This window comes from Dermochelys coriacea, chromosome 2 (genome assembly GCF_009764565.3).
Source record: "Dermochelys coriacea isolate rDerCor1 chromosome 2, rDerCor1.pri.v4, whole genome shotgun sequence".
Lineage (NCBI taxonomy): Eukaryota > Metazoa > Chordata > Testudines > Dermochelyidae > Dermochelys > Dermochelys coriacea.
This window is the reverse complement of record NC_050069.1, coordinates 213303908-213322972: the sequence shown is the minus strand read 5'-3', so window position 1 is coordinate 213322972 and position 19065 is coordinate 213303908. Positions and strand designations below refer to the sequence as shown.

The 19065-nt window shown below is 38.3% G+C and overlaps 1 protein-coding gene across 1 annotated transcript in view; it reads left to right on the top strand.

The window, feature by feature from the left end:
• The window catches only part of HDAC9 (histone deacetylase 9), a 668907-nt gene that overhangs the window by 498747 nt on the left and 151095 nt on the right, over window positions 1-19065 (top strand). Inside the window, exons 16-17 of the mRNA XM_038391401.2 lie at window positions 5607-5727; window positions 11328-11377. Of these exons, the coding sequence (XP_038247329.2) occupies window positions 5607-5727; window positions 11328-11377 (171 nt within the window). The remainder of the gene's footprint in view (window positions 1-5606; window positions 5728-11327; window positions 11378-19065) is intronic.

Genomic DNA, 19065 nt, shown 5'->3' with positions numbered 1-19065 from the left:
GTTTGATTACTGCTTCCCACTTGCTCCAGGGTGGGGAATGAGTTGTACCAACTCTTGCTGGCACAGAAGAGTACATCCCCAAATGTACTGGCTCAGCTACACTGGCTGGCACATTGGGGGGGAAGAGAGTAGAAACAAGGCTGCAGCTATTCCCTCCGCCCCCCAGCATGAGATGGGAAGTAGCGACCCAGTCATAGTGGCACATGCCTCTTGTGTTTTGGGGAGGCTGGCGCGAGTGCTGGAAGCTCCCTAAAAGTGGGAGGGCCACTGGTGCCTGGACTGTGGCCCCGCCCCCTCTCTAGCCCAAGGCCCTGCCCTCCCTTGGCCTCCTCCCCCGAGGCACCACCCCCACTCTGTCCTGAGGACCCTCTCCCTCCTCTCCCAAGGTCCCTCTGCCTGCTCCTCCCTCCCCTGAGCCCCCCCCCACTCCTTTCCATCTCTTCCCCGAGGCCTCCCCACCCACCGCTTGCTCCTCTCTGCCCCATCCTGCCTTAAGGTTGAGCAATGGGGGAGAGGCAGTGGAGAGGTGCAGCAGTGGGGGGGGGAGGGCCTCAGGGGAAGAGACAGAGTGGGGGCAGGAAGAGGCAGAGCAAGGGCGGGGCCTCAGTGGGAAGAGGTGCAGTGCGGGTGGGGCCACGAGGGAAGAGGCTGAGCGGGAGAGGGGCCTTGGGGTGGAACCACGGTCTGGGTGCTGGTGGTCCACATGCACTTCTCGGGAGCTTCCGGCAGTGGGACTCCAAAGGCAGCAGGACTTCACACCTCCCATTTGGGGAGGCTTAGCCTCCTCACACCTCTTAGAATCATAGAATCATAGAATCATAGAATATCAGGGTTGGAAGGGACCCCAGAAGGTCATCTAGTCCAACCCCCTGCTCAAAGCAGGACCAAGTCCCAGTTAAATCATCTTATACACACTGCCCATGGACCCGATCCTGGCTGCTCTCTCAGCTCATAATGTGACCTGCAATGCTCTCACAGGGGATTAAGGAGATGTTTTATGCTGTTGGGGTCGGTACTACTGCCTTACTACATGGCTGCATTGGCCAGTTCATGAGCTTTAACTTTCTGGGGAAGGAGAAGGAGTTTTGTTAAAGAAGTCTGAGACTCCTGGATTATTTTTATTGAACTTTGAAATAAAGATTCCTTCTTCATAATCTCACTTTAATTCTAAAGAAGACACAAAAGGCAAGGGTGTGGGTAGGAGAGTGATAGGGCATCAGGAGGGAAATCTGTATGCACACTTTAAAAACTTTTTTTTTTAATGACAAACATTCACATTAGATACCGAAAGACCAGGAAAGACAAAAGTAGGTACAGAGCAACAAGAACATGTCTTTGTGTGCATGTGTTTTTAAGAGAAAGATACGCACATATGAGAGCGAGAGAGAGACCCTGATGTGCTAACTGGGCAACAGGTCCATTTAGTGTGTGTGTTTTAAGGAACTGAGAGAGAATTTAACCACTGTGAAAAATCCCAAGAAAGATGAAAAAAACTATGAAGACCATTAGTTTGTTTGTTTGTTTATTTGTATGTTTGCAGACTAGAAAGCCTAGTCGAATTTTAGAAGAAGTAGATTCCTCTATGTAGCTGTGATAAAGGAAATGCTTATACTGAGAGACTTGAGTGATAAATATTGTTTAATCCATGTTATCAATTATTTTTAGTTTAATACAATGGAGAAGATGTAGGCCCCTCCAATTCTGGCAGGTATTGCTGGCTGATTCTAGGGTGGACATTTCCCATTACCCAACTTCAATATTCTACTCCCTTGACATATGCATACCTCCAAGCTGATGAGAACCAACCATGATGGGGAAGCAGAATATCATGGAGTTCAGAGAAGAGAAGTTTGCCCTTGCTGTGGATCTACCCCAAAATGAGCCCTTTCAAGTTCTCTATAATACAAAACCAATGCAATCCATCAGTTCTGCTATATTATTGCTAATTCCTTAACAAAAGTGAACTTTATGATGATTTTACGCCTTTTATTGTATTTTACTAAAGGTTGAGATATCTTCAGGGCCAATCAGAACTAATTAGGACATTACATTGGCCGTATTTCAGACTTTGAAAGTATTAGGGGCACAGATAAAGCAGTTCACATCTCTCTGTTTATCCCCCAACAAATAAATATATATTTGTGTATACTTAAAGATACAGAAATGCCTATATTATGCTGTCTGATGTCTTGTGGCCTATGCGGACTTAAAACAGGAACTTTGCACCACTGGAAAAACTGAGATTCCAAATTTTATAATGGAGTTACAGCATTTATTTATATAACCCTGGTGGGTCTTGACATATTGGACCTGAAAAACTTGACAATATTCTGACCTGAGTCCTGAGTAGTTGGAGTTTTGGTACTATAGAAATTGACTTTACAGGCAAAAGGTTATAGCAATTAATGGCAGTTAAAAAAACCCTAACCCTCTTAAATATTTCTAAAATAGTTTTTCTATAATCTGTGGTCTTGTCTACATGAACATTTAGTTAGCAGCAAGCTGGGGTATAAATCTACCTGCACTAGCTTGCTGCACATTAACTATTTGGAATCTTCTGACACTCACTAACAGTTCTTTAGTGCACTGTGATCTAGTCCCATTTCAAAGTGAAGTAGATCAAAGTGCACTAGGGGCTAGTCTAAAGTACTATGGTAAATAGATCTAACTTACGCAACTTTGGTTACATGAATAACGTAACTGAATTCGACGTAGTTAGATGCACTTACTGCGGTGGCTACACTGAGCTGTGTCGACGGGAGAATGTCTCCCAGCGACTTCCCTTACGCTTCTCGGGGAAGTGGAGTACTCAAATCGATGGGAGATTGCTCTCCCATTGATTTAGTGTGTCTTCACTAGACCCGCTAAATCAACACTCACTGCATCGATTGCACAGTGCCAATCTACTGGTCAGTGTAGACATGCCCTAAGGAACTGTTAGTGTGTGGCAGCAGTGTTCACTTGGACAGTTGTTGCATGGCAGACTGATGTGGGATGGATTTATACCCAGACTTGCTGCAAACTGAATGGGCATGTGGACATGCCCTCTATGTGATCTAAGTGAATGAACATACAGCGTAAATGGTATATGGGCACTTATTTGAGATGACCTGGTTATTGCAGTTGGGCCTTTGCCACTTGTGACTAATGCAGCCATTCCAAGCTCATTCTGATAAAACATTGACACCACATCTGTTTATCTATCTGATTAGAAAACATTTTTAGCTAACCTAAGAACTATCCTTCCCTCCCTATCTCTGTAGAGAATTGTGTGCATATGTTGTGAAACAATTGATAGAAATATATACAATTTGTAGAGAGAATGGATGAATGAACAAATCTTACCAGTCACCACACTTGTGAAGAAAAAGTATTTTTATCATTGACTCCACGCAGAAACATTAATGTGCTGATTTTGATTGTGGAACAGTGTGTCAAAAGGATTGAATGTGCTGCTACAAAGTCTCATGTGAGACTGGAGAGGCCTGGAGAACTTGGAGATGAAAAAAGAGCTTATGTCATTTAGTCCATGGATTGTTCCCTAAATTTTATTTTCCATTGCTGTGTCCAGTCTAGTTTTAAATTATGCACCAAATAGGATTTCCACCATTTCCCTTGGGAGACTATTCCACAGTCCACTAGATCTAGTTTTTAGGGATATTTTTCTGATTATTCAGAAAAATTTGCCTCTGCTTAACTTAGTATAAATTATGCCCAGTCTGGTTGGATCACCCTAGACACCTCTTTTCCCTCAAAACTTGCTCTCTTCAAGTATATGTAGGCCCCTACCCAATTTATGGTCCAGTGTGGTCAATTTCATGGTCATAAGATTCTAAAAATCGTAAATTTCATGATTTCAGATATTTAAATCTGAAATTTCATGGTGTTGTAACTGTAGGGGTCCTGACTCAATGCTGAAGGCAGCAGCACAGAAGTAAGGGTGGCATCATATGGTATTGCCATCTTTACATCTGTGCTGCTGCTGGCTGGGTGCTGCCTTCAGAGTTGGGCACCTGGCCAGCAGCCACGGCTCTCCAGCCTCCCAGCTCTTAAAACAGCACAGAAGTAAGGGTGGCAATACTGCAACCCCACTACAATAACCCTGCAACACCCTGTATGATCCTCTTTTGGGTGGGACCCCAATTTGAGAAACGCTGGTCTCCCCCGTGAAATCTGAACTTTTGTGTACTTTTATCCTATACTATACAGATTTCACGGGGAGACCAGTTTTCAGTCTGTGACACGTTTTTCATGGCCGTGAATTTGGTAGGACACTAAATATATGTAATTGTTGCATTTTTTCCCTGGTGAAGAGAAGAGTTTAGTGTTTTGCAATGTGTGTGTGGGGCGGGGGGGAGGGAGGGATCGTTATGTAATACTGAGTGTTAGAAATTTACCTCCAGGAAAAAAAAAGTTCAGAAATGGAAATTATCCAAAGAAGAGTCATCCAAAGCGTGGAAGTACATACTTTGAAAAATAGCATGGGGGTTACATGAGTATTGTCCCTCAGTAAATTTCATATCTATTTACTTACATACAGAACCTATTTGATGGGTGTAGATCCTCAGCCTGAGTTATGACAGTGTGCACCAGCTAAGGATTTGACCCACAGTGTTTCCAATTGTCAACACTGCAAATAAAACCGGGGATTTTTAAGTTGAGCTGTTTTCTTTCTGCTTCTACTGTAATAAAGATATTGTGATCAGAACTTGCTGCTGATTATGCATGAACGAGAATAAAATCCATTTCACTCTGCTGTATCAACTGTGTGTAGTACTAACAGGAGAAGAAAGTAGTAAATGCTTATTTATGTCACTGTAGTAAGCAAATATAACTAAATACACACAGGGAGCAGATCTGTTGAGTAAGCAAGTGTCATTTTTACAGTTTTTTTAACTGACTGTATTTTAATGGAGCTAGAAGAACAGTCCTTGAAGTTTAACATAGCTGTATGGGAAGGATAACGGCTGGGTAAGTATTTAAAGGGCCAAACTCCAGTTACAATATGTAAGGAAGCAATACAAATAAAAAAGGGGCAGCAAATGAATCTGAGTCTGGCAGAATGAAACTGTATGGAGACCAACCCTAAGTTCAAGAAAAAAAGTACTTTTAGCTTCCTTTAAATATATGACTTTTATATTTTCCTTTCTAGAAGAATAAATTGATACAGTGGTAAGTAATAGTGGCCCTAGCAAAACACAGTGATCTTTATTTCAAAATTCATCTGTGGCTTCCAGATGTGAATACACTGTTTTCTTTAATACACAGATATTCAAAGTGGATTGGGTTCTATAGAAAACACATTTATATTTGTTTTCTAACACTTATTGGCTTGTAAGAAAGAGAGAGAGAGACTTCTATTTTTTGTTATATGAAATACTGTATCTTGCCAACTATAAGTTAAGACTCAAGCACAGCATTTGTGATAAACCACACATGCATTTGTTTTTCATCTACTATACTTTAATAAACAAATCAGTGTCACATTCCTGCATGACGCAATTTCAACCCATTATTAATCATAATAAATGTTATTTTGGACCTTTACTTCCCCCCCCCCAAATATTGTCAGTGGAATATTGTAGGCCTCTGCTGTTTTCTTTCAGCGAATTCGAGGTCGAAAAGCCAGTCTGGAGGAAATACAGCTGGTTCACTCTGAACATCATTCACTGCTATATGGCACCAGCCCCCTGAACAGACAGAAGCTGGACCCCAGGAAACTCCTAGGTCTGTACAGGCCTCTATTCTATTGAGAACAGCACATTCCAGCACTGTCATTAGTCATAGCTGGTGTCAGTTTAAAATACTTGGCAAGCAGTGTGACAAAAATTCACTTTTTCCAAATGCATTGCTAAGTGAAATGAGAATGTTACAGTGGAAGCCAATATACGTTAGTAAAATGCACTGGCTGGAAAACAACAATAGAAATTTCTCCACATTTGCTTTTACATCATTTTAATATTAACCCTTTAAGTCATTTCCGCCAGAAGTCAGTAACTATGGAAATTTGGAATGCAATAGATCTTCTATTTCTTTATGTCCTTGATCTAAAAATAAGAGTTAAAAATACACTTGCTTGTCAAAACTGTTCTTCTGCTGTTCTCATTCATTTTATTTATTTTAATCTTTATTTCAGTCGGGTTGAATATAGATACCATTCATCAGATTTTGCTGATAATTGAACTTTGTGTAATTGTGCAGTATGCAGTGTATAGTATCTTTGAGTAACATAAAATCATATTTAAAGTTTTAAATGGTTTTAATGGATATGTAAAAATAAAAACAAGCTATCAGCACTGATGTGTCTCAAGAATTATATTCGGATGCATGATCAGTGCTGAGCATATACTTCAATTTTAGGAATGGTAGGGTTAGATTCTAATCTCAGATAGGTAGTACACAAAGCAAAGTATCTTGACAAACCTACAATAGTGAATGTTGCACTATACACATTAGAGTTCGTAGCTACTTTTATTTCACCCAGTATAAGACATGGAGCTTTATATTTAAAACATGCCCTTCCCCTCAAAAGCTTTTTTTCCCCAGAGATTCATTACTACTACTACATTCACTACAACTATATTAAAATAGAATAGTTATTTTGCTATGGAAATGGTGATGCTAATAATTTCTTCAGGAATAATGATAAACTGCTTCTGCAGTGAGGCACTAGAATAGATAAAGAAAAACAATGATCTTTTATATGAACTTTATATTTTTATTAGGCTAGGTCTGTGGGATATCAAAAATAAAAAACTACAACAATTTGATTCAGCTGGTCAAGAACTAGAATTTGTGGCAATGGAAATTTTGACTTTTAGGAAAAAAAATTGGTCCAAATTGGAATGAAATTGAAAATTTTGAAATTTCACACAAAACAAAAATTCTAAAAAAAAAAATCATTTCTAGACCATTGAAGATTTGAAATATTTCATTGAGACTTTATCATTTTGATCAATTTTGTTTTGACTTTTGTACTGTATTAATTGTAATATGTTATATACACACAGAATATTAAACATTATATATAATTAGGCTTGGCAGAATTTGAATTTTTTTTTTATAATTTTGAGGGATAATAGTGTTTATTTTTAAGCTTCTTTATTTTTATTGGTTTAAATTTTCAGAGTTGCGGGAAACTCACAGAATTGGGGTCAGACCATAATTATTTAATGTCAGTACATGTTGAGATTCAAAATGTTACAGCTTTATAACTGTTAAAACACAAATTGTCATCATCACATCAAAATATACAAAGTAAATATCCTTAAATCAAATTCTAATAAGTTCTCAATCACCATTTTTATTAGCTATAAATATCTATAGCTATAAATATCAATTATTATTGATGGAAATATTTTTTCATTGATTTGTGTGATACAGTGTAAATCAATGCTTATTAACATTCGCTGATAAAAATGTACGCCTTCCAAGCCTTAATGTAACTTAATATAATGAATTAATATATAAATGTCAAAGCAAAATAAATTGAGATTATAACGTCTACGTGAAATATTTCCCATTGAAAATTTCATGAAATCAATAAATTCCTGCAAAGCATTTCAATTTCAACAAAACTACATTTTTTTGACAGAAAACTGTTCTGTTGAAATATTTTTGACTAGCTCTACAATTTGGCTTCATTTGCTAACTCAAAGAAAAGATGATAGTTGACAAAATCATACACTCTTTTGTTCCCCACCCTCATCGACCATTCACACAGTCATGCACAGTAGACAGTTTTCAGTGGAATACCGCAGACAGTAGGCCTGGTGGAAACAACAGATTTATATTGCATTAAACTGTTTTATATTCAGAAATATCCAAACCTTTCTCTGTAGCTTAAAAATAAAAAAAGATACCGCTTAGGGCGCTAATGTTAAAAGTGACTTACAGGAGCTGGGGAAAATCGAGCATGAGAAATAGAGTACTTGCTAATTAAGTGCGTGTTTTACAAATTACATATTAAATCCCTGATTCAGAAAAACGTCTATCTTCAGAAAGCGTGCTTAGCCACATACTTAAGTCCTGATAAATCAATGGGATTTAAGCACATGGTTACAGTTAAGCAGGTGCTTAAGTGCTTTCCTGACGAGGGATGGATTTATACACGTGGTTACATTTTTCCCGAATCAGGACCTAAGAGTTCAGTTACTACAAATGACCATTTTACAAATTATGTAACTTTTTTAGAAATTATGTAACTTTGCACTATTCAGACATTAAACTTTTGATTACTCATGTTTCACTATAGTGTGTTAAACAACATGGCATGTTGCATTACATCTTGATGTGATGCAAATTAATACAGGAGATGATGTGTCATATTACATTATGGTTTAGTGTGACAGGATACACCATTTCAAACCTCTTTTAACATGCAGAACAACCAGTCATTTCCATGTAGATCCCGCAAGTTCAGTGTGAATTTTTTCTCTCTTGCCGTCATTATGAAAATGTTTCTAAAAAAGTAAGTTTCCAATTACCACAAATTTGTAAATGTGAAAAATTTGCTGTCATACGCTTCATTTTAAGTGGAACAAAACAATACATTTAGACGGCATATGTAAGTATGTTACAATTTTTGTGCATTCCTATGTGATCACTTAGCAATACCCTCTTCAATCTGAGGGTTGATATTGGAAAATAGTTAATAGCCCCAAACCTCCCTTGTGTTCTGCAAGCTTTCATACAGAATTACTAGATTGTCCATCTTTCCACAAAGTAGTGTTTTGCTGCTGCCTTTTCTTTTGCTCACCAAAGCCTCAGTCCTGCATTGTGAATCACTCACACAGACTGCAGCATCCATGTGGATTGCTGTCCTGGCACTTAACTTTGCATCATAACCCTCTCCTCCAAACAGTTTCCTTTGTATGAGAGTTCATCAGAGAGTCCTTTCCTTTGTGGTCTTACATATCAGAAAAGGGAATCTTTTTGATTCTCCTGTTTTAATATTCCTTTATTTGTGCTCTATATTGTATCCGTGACTAATGGAGTAGGGCGCTGAAACACCATATCCCTCAGATCTTCTCCTGATGATCATTTTCTTTAAGTGTTGGCTTTCAATCTTACAAGACCTGTCCTGATGCAAGACTGAAGAACTCATTGTGAAATTTTCACTCTCCTTCCACCTTATCTGGTATATTCAAATCCTTTTTTTTCTTTGATACATTTTGTGAAAAATCAAGCAGTAGGCATTTGCCAAGTACTTTTGAATCTTTCCAAATAGCATTAGGACCTCTTGAATTGTCTCATTTTGAACATTTTTACTGCTGGTTTTGGGTTGCTTTTTTGGTGTGTCTTTTCGTTTTGTCAACAAAGCTGGAGGATCTTTCCTTGCTATGAGGATCATTAGGTGACCGTCCTATTCCCTCTTAGCAAAACCTTTTCATACTGTTCTTTCCAAGAGATCTTGATGTTTTTCCTGTTCTGTTATCACTTTGCTATCTGCTTCTCTGACAATTGTGCAATAGGGAATGAGTGTTTCTGGTAAATTTCTTGATGTGTTGAAAAGTTTTTGTACATATTTTCCCCTGTGTCGATACTTCAGTGTTGAATACTGTCTGTTGATGGATTTCTACATCTTGCTTCACCATCTGCTCTCTTTTTGTGACAATTCCTATATGCATCTAGGATTAAGATATCTGGGAATTCATCTTTCCTCTCTCACGTTCCATCAGTTAGCCACTGAATTTCTTGAAAAAAATTCTAGTTATACAATGTTTTCAAAATGTCATCCTTTATCTCACATGAAACTTTAGTCACCCCCTCCTAATACTTTGACAGATCTCAAACCTGGTATTTTTAATTATGTATTTTTAGTGCCTTTTCCCAGACTTTTCCATCATCTCCTCAGAAAAATGTGAAAAAGTGCCATCCACCTCAGCCACTCGATCTATATTGCAAGTGACCTGATGACCCCCTTCCATATCCCCTTTCTTGCATGCCCCAGAGCATCTACCTACCCTGGTATATCTGGGGTAATCATCCCTCTATGGCATACTGTAAGAGAATATTCTGTACAGCTAATGCATGTGCAATCCCCTTGCATAGTCACATGGGAGCTCTTAAATTGGTGCAGATGGCTTTGTTTAATCCCTCTTTACCTGTATGATTTTCACCCTATGTTAATTGAACAATATGCCCTGTTCTGCTGATTAGGAATAGCTGCAAATTCAGTGTGTCTTGGATTTTACTATCAGACTAAGGCACTTTCTTCCAACTTTCCAATCTGGTTTCTCAGTGCTGAAAGACTATAGTTTATAATCTTCATTATACACTTCATTTATACTGGTTAAACACAAGTAACTCTAGCCTTTGCCTCTTCCTCAGCAATGGATTGCTACTTCCTAGGCAGCTTGAATTGATCCACCATCTAGCATTCCCTCTGTGTTGAAGTTACAAAACTAATTCAGTGGTATAGTGGGGAAATCTATGTTCTCTTCCACAACTGCCCTGGAAAGATTTGCCTAGAGTCAAATTACATACTCCAACAGTGAATGGGTCAAATTCTAAAATTCTTACCTAGTTTTAACATAGTCCTCAATAAGGCAAACACTAAGTTCAAAGGTAGTTAAAACTGAATATAGGACTGACTTAAAACTAAGTAACAACTGCAGGATCCAGTGAGTCATCATATTGTGTAAATTAAGGAAAGTAATAAATTAGACTGTGTAATCTGTATGTTCTTTGTCTAAGTTTCATTTGATATAGTAATGCTATCACTTCATATAGTACTGCTGAAGTATACAGTTATCTATGTTAATTATAAGCTATTAAAATACTCATATAATTAAACTTTAAATGAGCTCATACTGTAATTGTCTGGACCATTAAAAGTACCGGCATACACATTGACTTTCAGTGAGGTTTCATGCCTAACCCCCATTCCTTTGGAAATCCCAGCCTAACCAGTTTAACAGCTTTATTAGTGTTTCAAAATTTACCCCCAAAATCCAAAGACTGATTTTGATCTTTTTAGTACTAATCACAGTGTTACTCTAAAGTTATAGTATTTTTGTTTAACTTCTGTTGGTGAAGAAGACAACTTTCGAGCATCACAGATTTCTTCTGCAGGAAGACCTGAAAAAGAGCTCTGAGGAACTTGGAAGCTTGTCTCTTTCACCAGCGAAAGTTGGTCCAATAAAAGATATTACCTCACCCATTTTGTCTCTCTCATAACCTGGGACCAGCATGGCTACAGCAACACTGCAAACTGTATTTTAGTTGACTAGTTATTGAGAGAGATTAATAAATTAGGATTGAATTAATGAAGATTGTTTTTCCAGTTTTATGCTTATTGTTGTCTTTTTCTCTTTAACATACAGGCAACGTGTCTCAAAAAATCTTTTCCTTGTTGCCTTGTGGGGGACTTGGGGTAAGTAGAGGCTGTTCCAACGTAACCTGTACAGCATAAATAAATTTTTAAAGTTATTTGTCATCTTCAGGCTCATGTTCAGTGGGTCCTACACTTGAGGAGCTAATATACGACAGAAAATAAAAATGAAGCTTTTGTCTTACTGCCATACTGATTTTTTTCTAGATACTGTGCATTGTAATATATTCATAATCTGAGATTGCAGTATCACAGGGCAACATTTTTGTCCTGATAGGAGGTATGTTACTTGTTTGTCACTGGACATATTTTCTTTTGTGCATTGGTTTTTGAGAAAAGTAATGTGATAATTAGAGCGGCTGTATTGTAGTGAAATATTCTTTGCTACAGTGAAAGCCTGATAAAGAGTCCTGAATAGTTAATGCAGCACTATGTTCCACTGAAAGGAAAAAAATAAAATACACACAAATAGCACTTTGCATAATGGGCATTGTTTATTAACTGTCAGGGCATAATTTTTGTTAATAAAATATTAAATAGAAATTTTGACCAACCTTTTTAATACCAAATTATGGAAACGATTTATTCTGCTACAATTTGAGCCAGTGGGTCCAGATTTCTAGGAGAAACTGTTCCACTATTAGGAAAAGAATCAAAATTTAAAAAAAAATCCCCCACAAAAGAGAGCTCTATCAACATTTGTTAACATTCTCCTGTTATATGCTGTTGAAGGTCGTAACAGTTAGAAACAATTTTCCATCTATAATTTTCTTCACTGGTGCTTTCTTTAGCTACCCTATGTTCTGTGGTCTAAATGGAACTGTAAACGATCACTGTCAGTAAAATTAAGGTGCAATGCTTAGATTATTGGCCATTGATATGCTGGCTGAGTGTTGCACATTTGTTCTAGCTCTCTTTCACTGTTTTTGTCTTCAGGAGTGAAACCACAGTCTCTAGAGTGCAATTGGAGCTAGAGGCCAACTTCCATTGAAATAATACAAGTTTGCTTTTTCTCTACTGAAGCTTGCCAACACATTGTATATGCGTTTGTCTCCCACATAGGATAATTTCCATTCCACTGTAATCTTTGCTGTGGGTTTTTCTTATTATGAGATATTATCATGAAGCTTGAACCTGACAAAAAGCATATCCAGGCTACAGGGCTTTAACAAACAATCAGTTTCATTTTATAATTGTTGTTATTATTTGGTAATTTCTAAAGATTTCACCACTAGGAATTAAGGAACAGACTCTCAGAGGATGTAAATCAATGTGGCTATATAAGCTGAGGATTGGGTCCAGTGTTGTAAGCCTAGCGACTAATGGTAATGACATGCTATATATATATTCAGGTTGTGTGTGTGTGTTTTTGTGTGGCCAAATCAGGTCCTACTGAGGCAAAACTGTCATTGAAATTATTGGGAATTTTGTTTGAGAAAGGACTGAGCAAGAAATGAGGAACAACTTCAGGACTTGTTATCTGCATTTATGAGCAAAAAGTAGTTAATAAGAAGTACCTGATTGCTCAAGAGCATGGGAAAGTAGGTTGCCATGTGCTCACATTGTTTTGGAGGGTACAATTTTGGAAAATCTTACTTCTGTGAAATAGGTCGTCAAGATATTGTCCAATGTGTTCAATGAGAAAAATCAGTGAAGAGAGAGAGGGGCTTTGCAGTGCTTCTAGAAATGGGAGGCAGTGTGCTGTTCTGCACTAACACAGGTCAGGAAATACTCAGCCAACCTTTGTTCTTTCAGATGTTTAGAGGAACCTGCACTTTGTCAAACTCATTTGACTCATTTCTGATTAAGAATCATATAAACAGAAATATATATTGTTGTATTACACCCTCTATTTAGTGTACTGCTAGTTAGTTTGCCTCTTTTTATTTTATTTTCGTGTTTGGTTAGGAACTCTTTTTAGAGAGGGAGGGGGGAGATTATGACCTTTTCTAGAGTAAATGCTCAGTTTAGGAAACCTTTTTTTGGCTGAATTTAGTTGTCTCTTAGTTAAAATGAGCTCTTTCTATTATAAGGGTGGAAGTAGTGAAGGGTCATTGTTATTTGATAGCTTTTGGGATAAGGGGGGGTTGTACTGCATAATGCAGTAAACCCAGCATACTGCTTGTCTGAATGTTTTATGTGATGGAATGGATGACTTTGAATGTAGTTTTCTCATTTGCTGGTGAGCAGATCTTTGTTTTCTTTTGCTTACTTGTATGAAAATGAAATTCAAGTCTGTATTCTGTAGCAGAGAATATAGTGGGAAAGAATATATGAAAGACTCCCCTTCTTTAAGAAGATCTTCTGAGCCTGTGTGGAGTTCTCTGTTCTGTGTTTGGGGCATTGATAAATAATCAGAAATGACTTGCAAATGGAAATATCTAGTGCCAGATTGTCAGCTGGTGTCAATTGCAATAGCTCCATTTAAGTCCATTGACACCAGCTGAGAGTCTAGCTCAGAGAAAGTTCGCTCATTCAAAGTATATTATAAACAGTGGTGTTATTCGAAGAAGGTAGCTTTTCCTCTTTCTTTCTGGTATTATTATTAGTATTATTATTTGAGTGCGCACAGGGTGCTTAGCAGGGTTTATGTGATTTTCCTATGCTACTATAATAATATGGCTAACCTCTTTTTAAGCCTAGTTCCTTGCACAGGGGAGAGAATGATAAGATGCACATTTTTATTTTGACCTCCCCTTGTAGTATTTTTGGAATTTAAGCCCCGATCTTGCAAAGAATTGTGCACATGCTTAAAATTAAGCAGGTGCATCATTTTTGGTAGGCTTGGGCCCTTAGTGGACAGCTTTATTAAGTTAAATATTGTTTTGGTGCTGGTTTGAAAGAAATTGTTTTTGTGCCGCTTTGCTTATTAAGTCTATGAGTGGGTTATTATAGTTAATGACTTATAGAAAGTGTCAAGTTGTCTTGATACTTACCAAGTTTATCAACTCCTCTTGCATTAAAATATAGGGAATATATGTTGATTTGGTGAACCAAGGTCATCCTAGGGAAAAGCATTGCAACTCAATATAGAATGCTGGGTCTTGACTATGGAAACATCTAGTACATTAGAAGAAAACAGTCCAAAGCACTACAGAAAACCAAGTGGTGTAAGCTTAACAAAGTTAGCAGGAAGTTTAAAATGAAAGTGTTGGAGGAGATCTCTTTAGAAGGCTTAAGAGAAAATATGAATCAAAGGTAGATTCATGTTGCAAGCAAAATTCAAGAAAGTGCACAGAGCCCGCTTGGTAAACAGAAGCAAGAACCTTTGTCCCCAGTAAGATCTTGTGGCAGAATGAGAAAGTTTGAGAGGCTGAGAAGGAGAAGAAAAAGTGTTTTAAACTTTGGCAAGCAATGCTCCAACAGCAGGATTTTCAGAAGTATAAAAAAGCCAACAACAACCAAAAAAAAAAAAAGGTCAAAGAAAGAAATAGCAGCAGCTAAGGCTAAAGCCATAGAAGCCCATTTTAAATGCCCATTTTGAAATGAAGGAAGATGAGAAATAAATATATTCATTGGCAAAGGCCTGTGATAAGTGAACTAAAGACAGTAGTGAGATCAAAGTAATTAAAGATGAAAATGGCTATAATTAATCAATGAGAACCAGATTAAGGAACAGTGGAGAAATTACTTTGAAAAGCTAATGAACGGAGAGAAACTAATAGAACCATGCCCTATTAGAAAATCAAACCAAGGTCTGGTGGCACCAGACCTAAAAGAAAAAGCTATAAAAGCATTGAGCCACATGAAAAATAAGAAAAATCTCAGCCCTGGTGGCAGAGTACAGAAGTGCCTGGAGCAACAGACAGGAACAATAGTGACATAACTGTTTAATTGTATCATGAGGATTGAGACAATGCCTGATGCCTGGAGAAAGAGCACATTAGTACCAGTATTAAAGAGAAAAGGAGACGTACAAGACTTTGGTAACCACGCTGAGCCACATGATGAAGATCTGGAGAAAGTTATTGATAAGAGACTGCAAACAAAAGTAAAGGTCAGTAACAATTAGTTTGGATTCATGCCAGGCAACTCAACGTTGGATGCTATCTTTGCGTTGAGATTGCTTGTGGAAAAATATAGAGAAAAGAGGAAAACCCTGTATGTGGTATTTATCAATCTTGAGAAGGCTTATGACCTCATTCAGAGAGAAGTAATCTGGTGGCTTATGAGACTGGAACAGATACCGGAAGACTGTAAGTATGTCTAAATTTATGGCATCATGTAGTGCACAAACACTGAACTCCCAGCTAACATGGTATAAATAGCATGGCATGCTTAGGTGAAGCAAGAAGAATAAACTGCCCTATACAACTGAATGCCCAGGGTATATACCCTACATAGGCTCTTTACACACGGAAGCAGTGTCTTTTGTGTCTGCACAGTTATTTTACCAGTGTAATGTCCCACTGCCTCCTGGCTGCTGGAGCCTTTCCCCACCACAGTGAAAGGCTCCAGCAGTGAGGAAAGGTTCTGGCTGGGGGAGACAACAGGAAAAGGCTCCCCGCTGCCAGAACCTTTCCCCACTGCTTCCCCCCCGGCAGAACCTAACCCAGCTGTCTCCCCCTGCCAGAGTAGTTCATTGTGACATGTAGCTACTCACAACAGTGGCAAGTGTTGATGCAGCCTGCCTTTCAGTATGGCAGGTAACTATACATGTAGTGCCAGTACACTACATGCTGTCGTAAATGTAGACATAACCTATACCATACTCATCCAGGACATGTGCTAGGGTGCTGTTACCACTGTTAGAAGGCCATGTGGAGAAACTAAACAGTTTCTAGTAAGAATTGGAATACATCAATGCTCAGTCCTTAGCCCCTTTTTGTTCATGATGTACTAGCAGAAAACATCCAGAGAGTGGCACCCTGGCACACGCTCTTTCCAGATGATGCTGTGCTATGTGGTACAGCAAAAAGGAAGTGGAAGAAAATTTAGTGAGATGTAGGTGTGTACCTGAAAGAAATGACATGAAAATTAGCAGCATTGAAAGAGAGTATATGGTCTGTAGATTCGATGATACCTTTCAGGAAGACAAAGAATACCGTAAGTTTGGGGAGTCAGCTGCTACTACTACAGTACAGATGTTTAAGTCTGTAGGTTTGATCGTATGGGATAATGATGAACTCCGAGATTAATTTATAAGCAGAACAGGAAAGACATGGACTAAATGGATGAGTGGAGTGATCTGCAACAGGAGAATTATCTCATTGCAAATTTAAGATCTACAAGATGGTAATTACAAAAAGAAAAGGAGTACTTGTGGCACCTTAGAGACTAACAAATTTATTTGAGCATAAGCTTTTGTGAGCTACAGCTCACTTCATCGGATGCATTCAGTGGAAAATACAGTGGGGAGATTTATATACATAGAGAACATGAAACAATGGGATCACTCTCGTTACAGGGTTCTCGTTACAGTGTGTATGGTAACACCCATTGTTTCATGTTCTCTGTGCATACAAATCTCCCCACTGTATTTTCCACTGAATGCATCTGATCAAGTGAGCTGTAGCTCACAAAAGCTTATGCTCAAATAAATTTGTTAGTCTCTAAGGTGCCACAAGTACTCCTTTTCTTTTTGCGAATACAGACTAACACGGCTGCTACTCCGAATCCTGTCAAGGTGGTAATTAGGCCTTCACTTTTGTATGGCTCTGAATGCTGGGCACTGAGGAAGAGACAGGAGCAGATCCTGAATGCAGTAGAAATGAAGATGTTAGGATGAGGCTTGGAGTTGCAAGGATGGACCATGGAATTAATGGATTAGAGGTGATGTGAAGATGGTAGAAAAGCTGAGAGAATCCAGGTTTAGATGGTTTGGGCGTGTGAAAAGAAGACTGGAAAAATATGTAGGAAACAGGGTGCTAAATTTAGAAGTGGAGGGTAAGAGAAGGGATGGAAGATTCAAACCTACATGGATGGATGCCATTCAAAAGGATATGATTAGCTGCAGACTTTCCAAGGAACTGCTTCAAGACAGACTGGAATGGCGAAGAGTGACTCAAAAAGCTGATGCATATAGATAGGGCTAAGGCTAGAAGTAGTAGTTTGAGATGGCCTAGATTACTTACAAATGATCCCAAATGAGGGCCAGTACAACCTTCATGACACATTATCCTGTCAAATTCTTATGTGTATTATTACAACACCCAGAGGTCCTAACCAAGATCAGGGACCCTTTGTGCTAGGTACCATGTATTTACATAGTAAGAGACAGGCCCTGTCCCAAAGATCTTATAATCAAAATGGAGGCCAGAATAAATACTGAAGCCCATATTTTCTGTGATTCAGCTTTGCCCTGCACCTTTTGTACAGAAGCAAAATAGATGTAAAATGCTACCTTTTGTAAGCATTTTATATCCACTTTGCCCTCACTTTCCTGTAGTGAAAATGATCATAAAATGTACAGGTCACTGGTGAATTGGACTCTGTATGTGCCAAATATTTGGCAGAAAAAAATATTTTAAAACTATTTATAGAGTTTTATAAGAAACTGTGTTAGAAATAAATCTATTCCTCTTCCTATAAAGTCAGGCTGCCTTATACTATGAGCTGAACTGTACAGGTCTCACAGGGAGAGAGAAATGATGACTAATTCTAACCTCTTAAAATTTGCCTGAAATAGGTTCTTTCACACAAATATTTCAATTTTTAAGGTTTTATATCCCGGGCCCTTCCAGGACTAGCAGTTTGAAACTGTTGAATGGCTGGGAATCTCCCCTTTCCAGTGGTATTCCTAATTTTCTTTCTTCAGAGATGCACGTTTTTGGACTTTATACTATTCCTGGACTTAGTATTATCAATTCCATACCTCATGCTGTTGTAATTTTTGGGAGAAATTGCACATGTTGGAGAAAGCAAAAGACTGTATTAAGGCCAGTGGTTTTAATAATAAATGATGACTCCCTGAAGTTGATCAGAGGTTTCGGATGTTAGGAGTATCCCAGGAAAAATGAATAAAGTGTAGGTGAGATGGCCAAAAGAGGATTCTAAATGCAAATTATCTTGTGGCTCTGATAATTATCAAAGGGTTCCACAGTTTTTTAATCACCATCTGAGATCTGATTGATCATTACATGATGCCACCTCTAGATGCGATTGATTTATTACAAACCTCCCTATGAATTGTGTTATGAAATTGATAATTATGGGAAGCAGAAACTAATTTTAATGTGGGTAAATTTAATCCCCCCCCCCGCCAGTGTGTCACTGAAAATAGTGATTGTTTTCCTGCCCATCTGACTTGCTGTTGTGTGAAGAAATCTTGAAATCATTTCTCAGCTATATTTTTTGTCCAGCTGATAGGCAAAAAAACCCACAAAAGTAAGGAAGAGCAGGCTTTTATGATAATGTCATCATCGGCTCCCAGCTTCAAAAGCTTCTGCGGCTTTTGAGTTGTCATTTATAACTTGGAACTGAATCAACCCATAGTTCCCTTGATACATTTAGAGAAATTGATAACAGACCACTTCTTTTATGGCTCAGAGGAGGCAACTCCGATCACATCACTATTGGCAGTCAATATTATTTTCTGACATGGTTGTAAAAGTATAAAGAGGCTTATGGCATTTGTTTAGATGAAGAATGGGCTCTCAAGCTGTGCTAAGGATTACGGGTCCAGATTAGTGAATAGCAAAGGGAATATGATGTTTGCAAACAGGATATGATTTTATTTAAGTTTGGGTTTCATACTTTGATCCCTGGGGACTGCCCTGCAGACAGAAGAG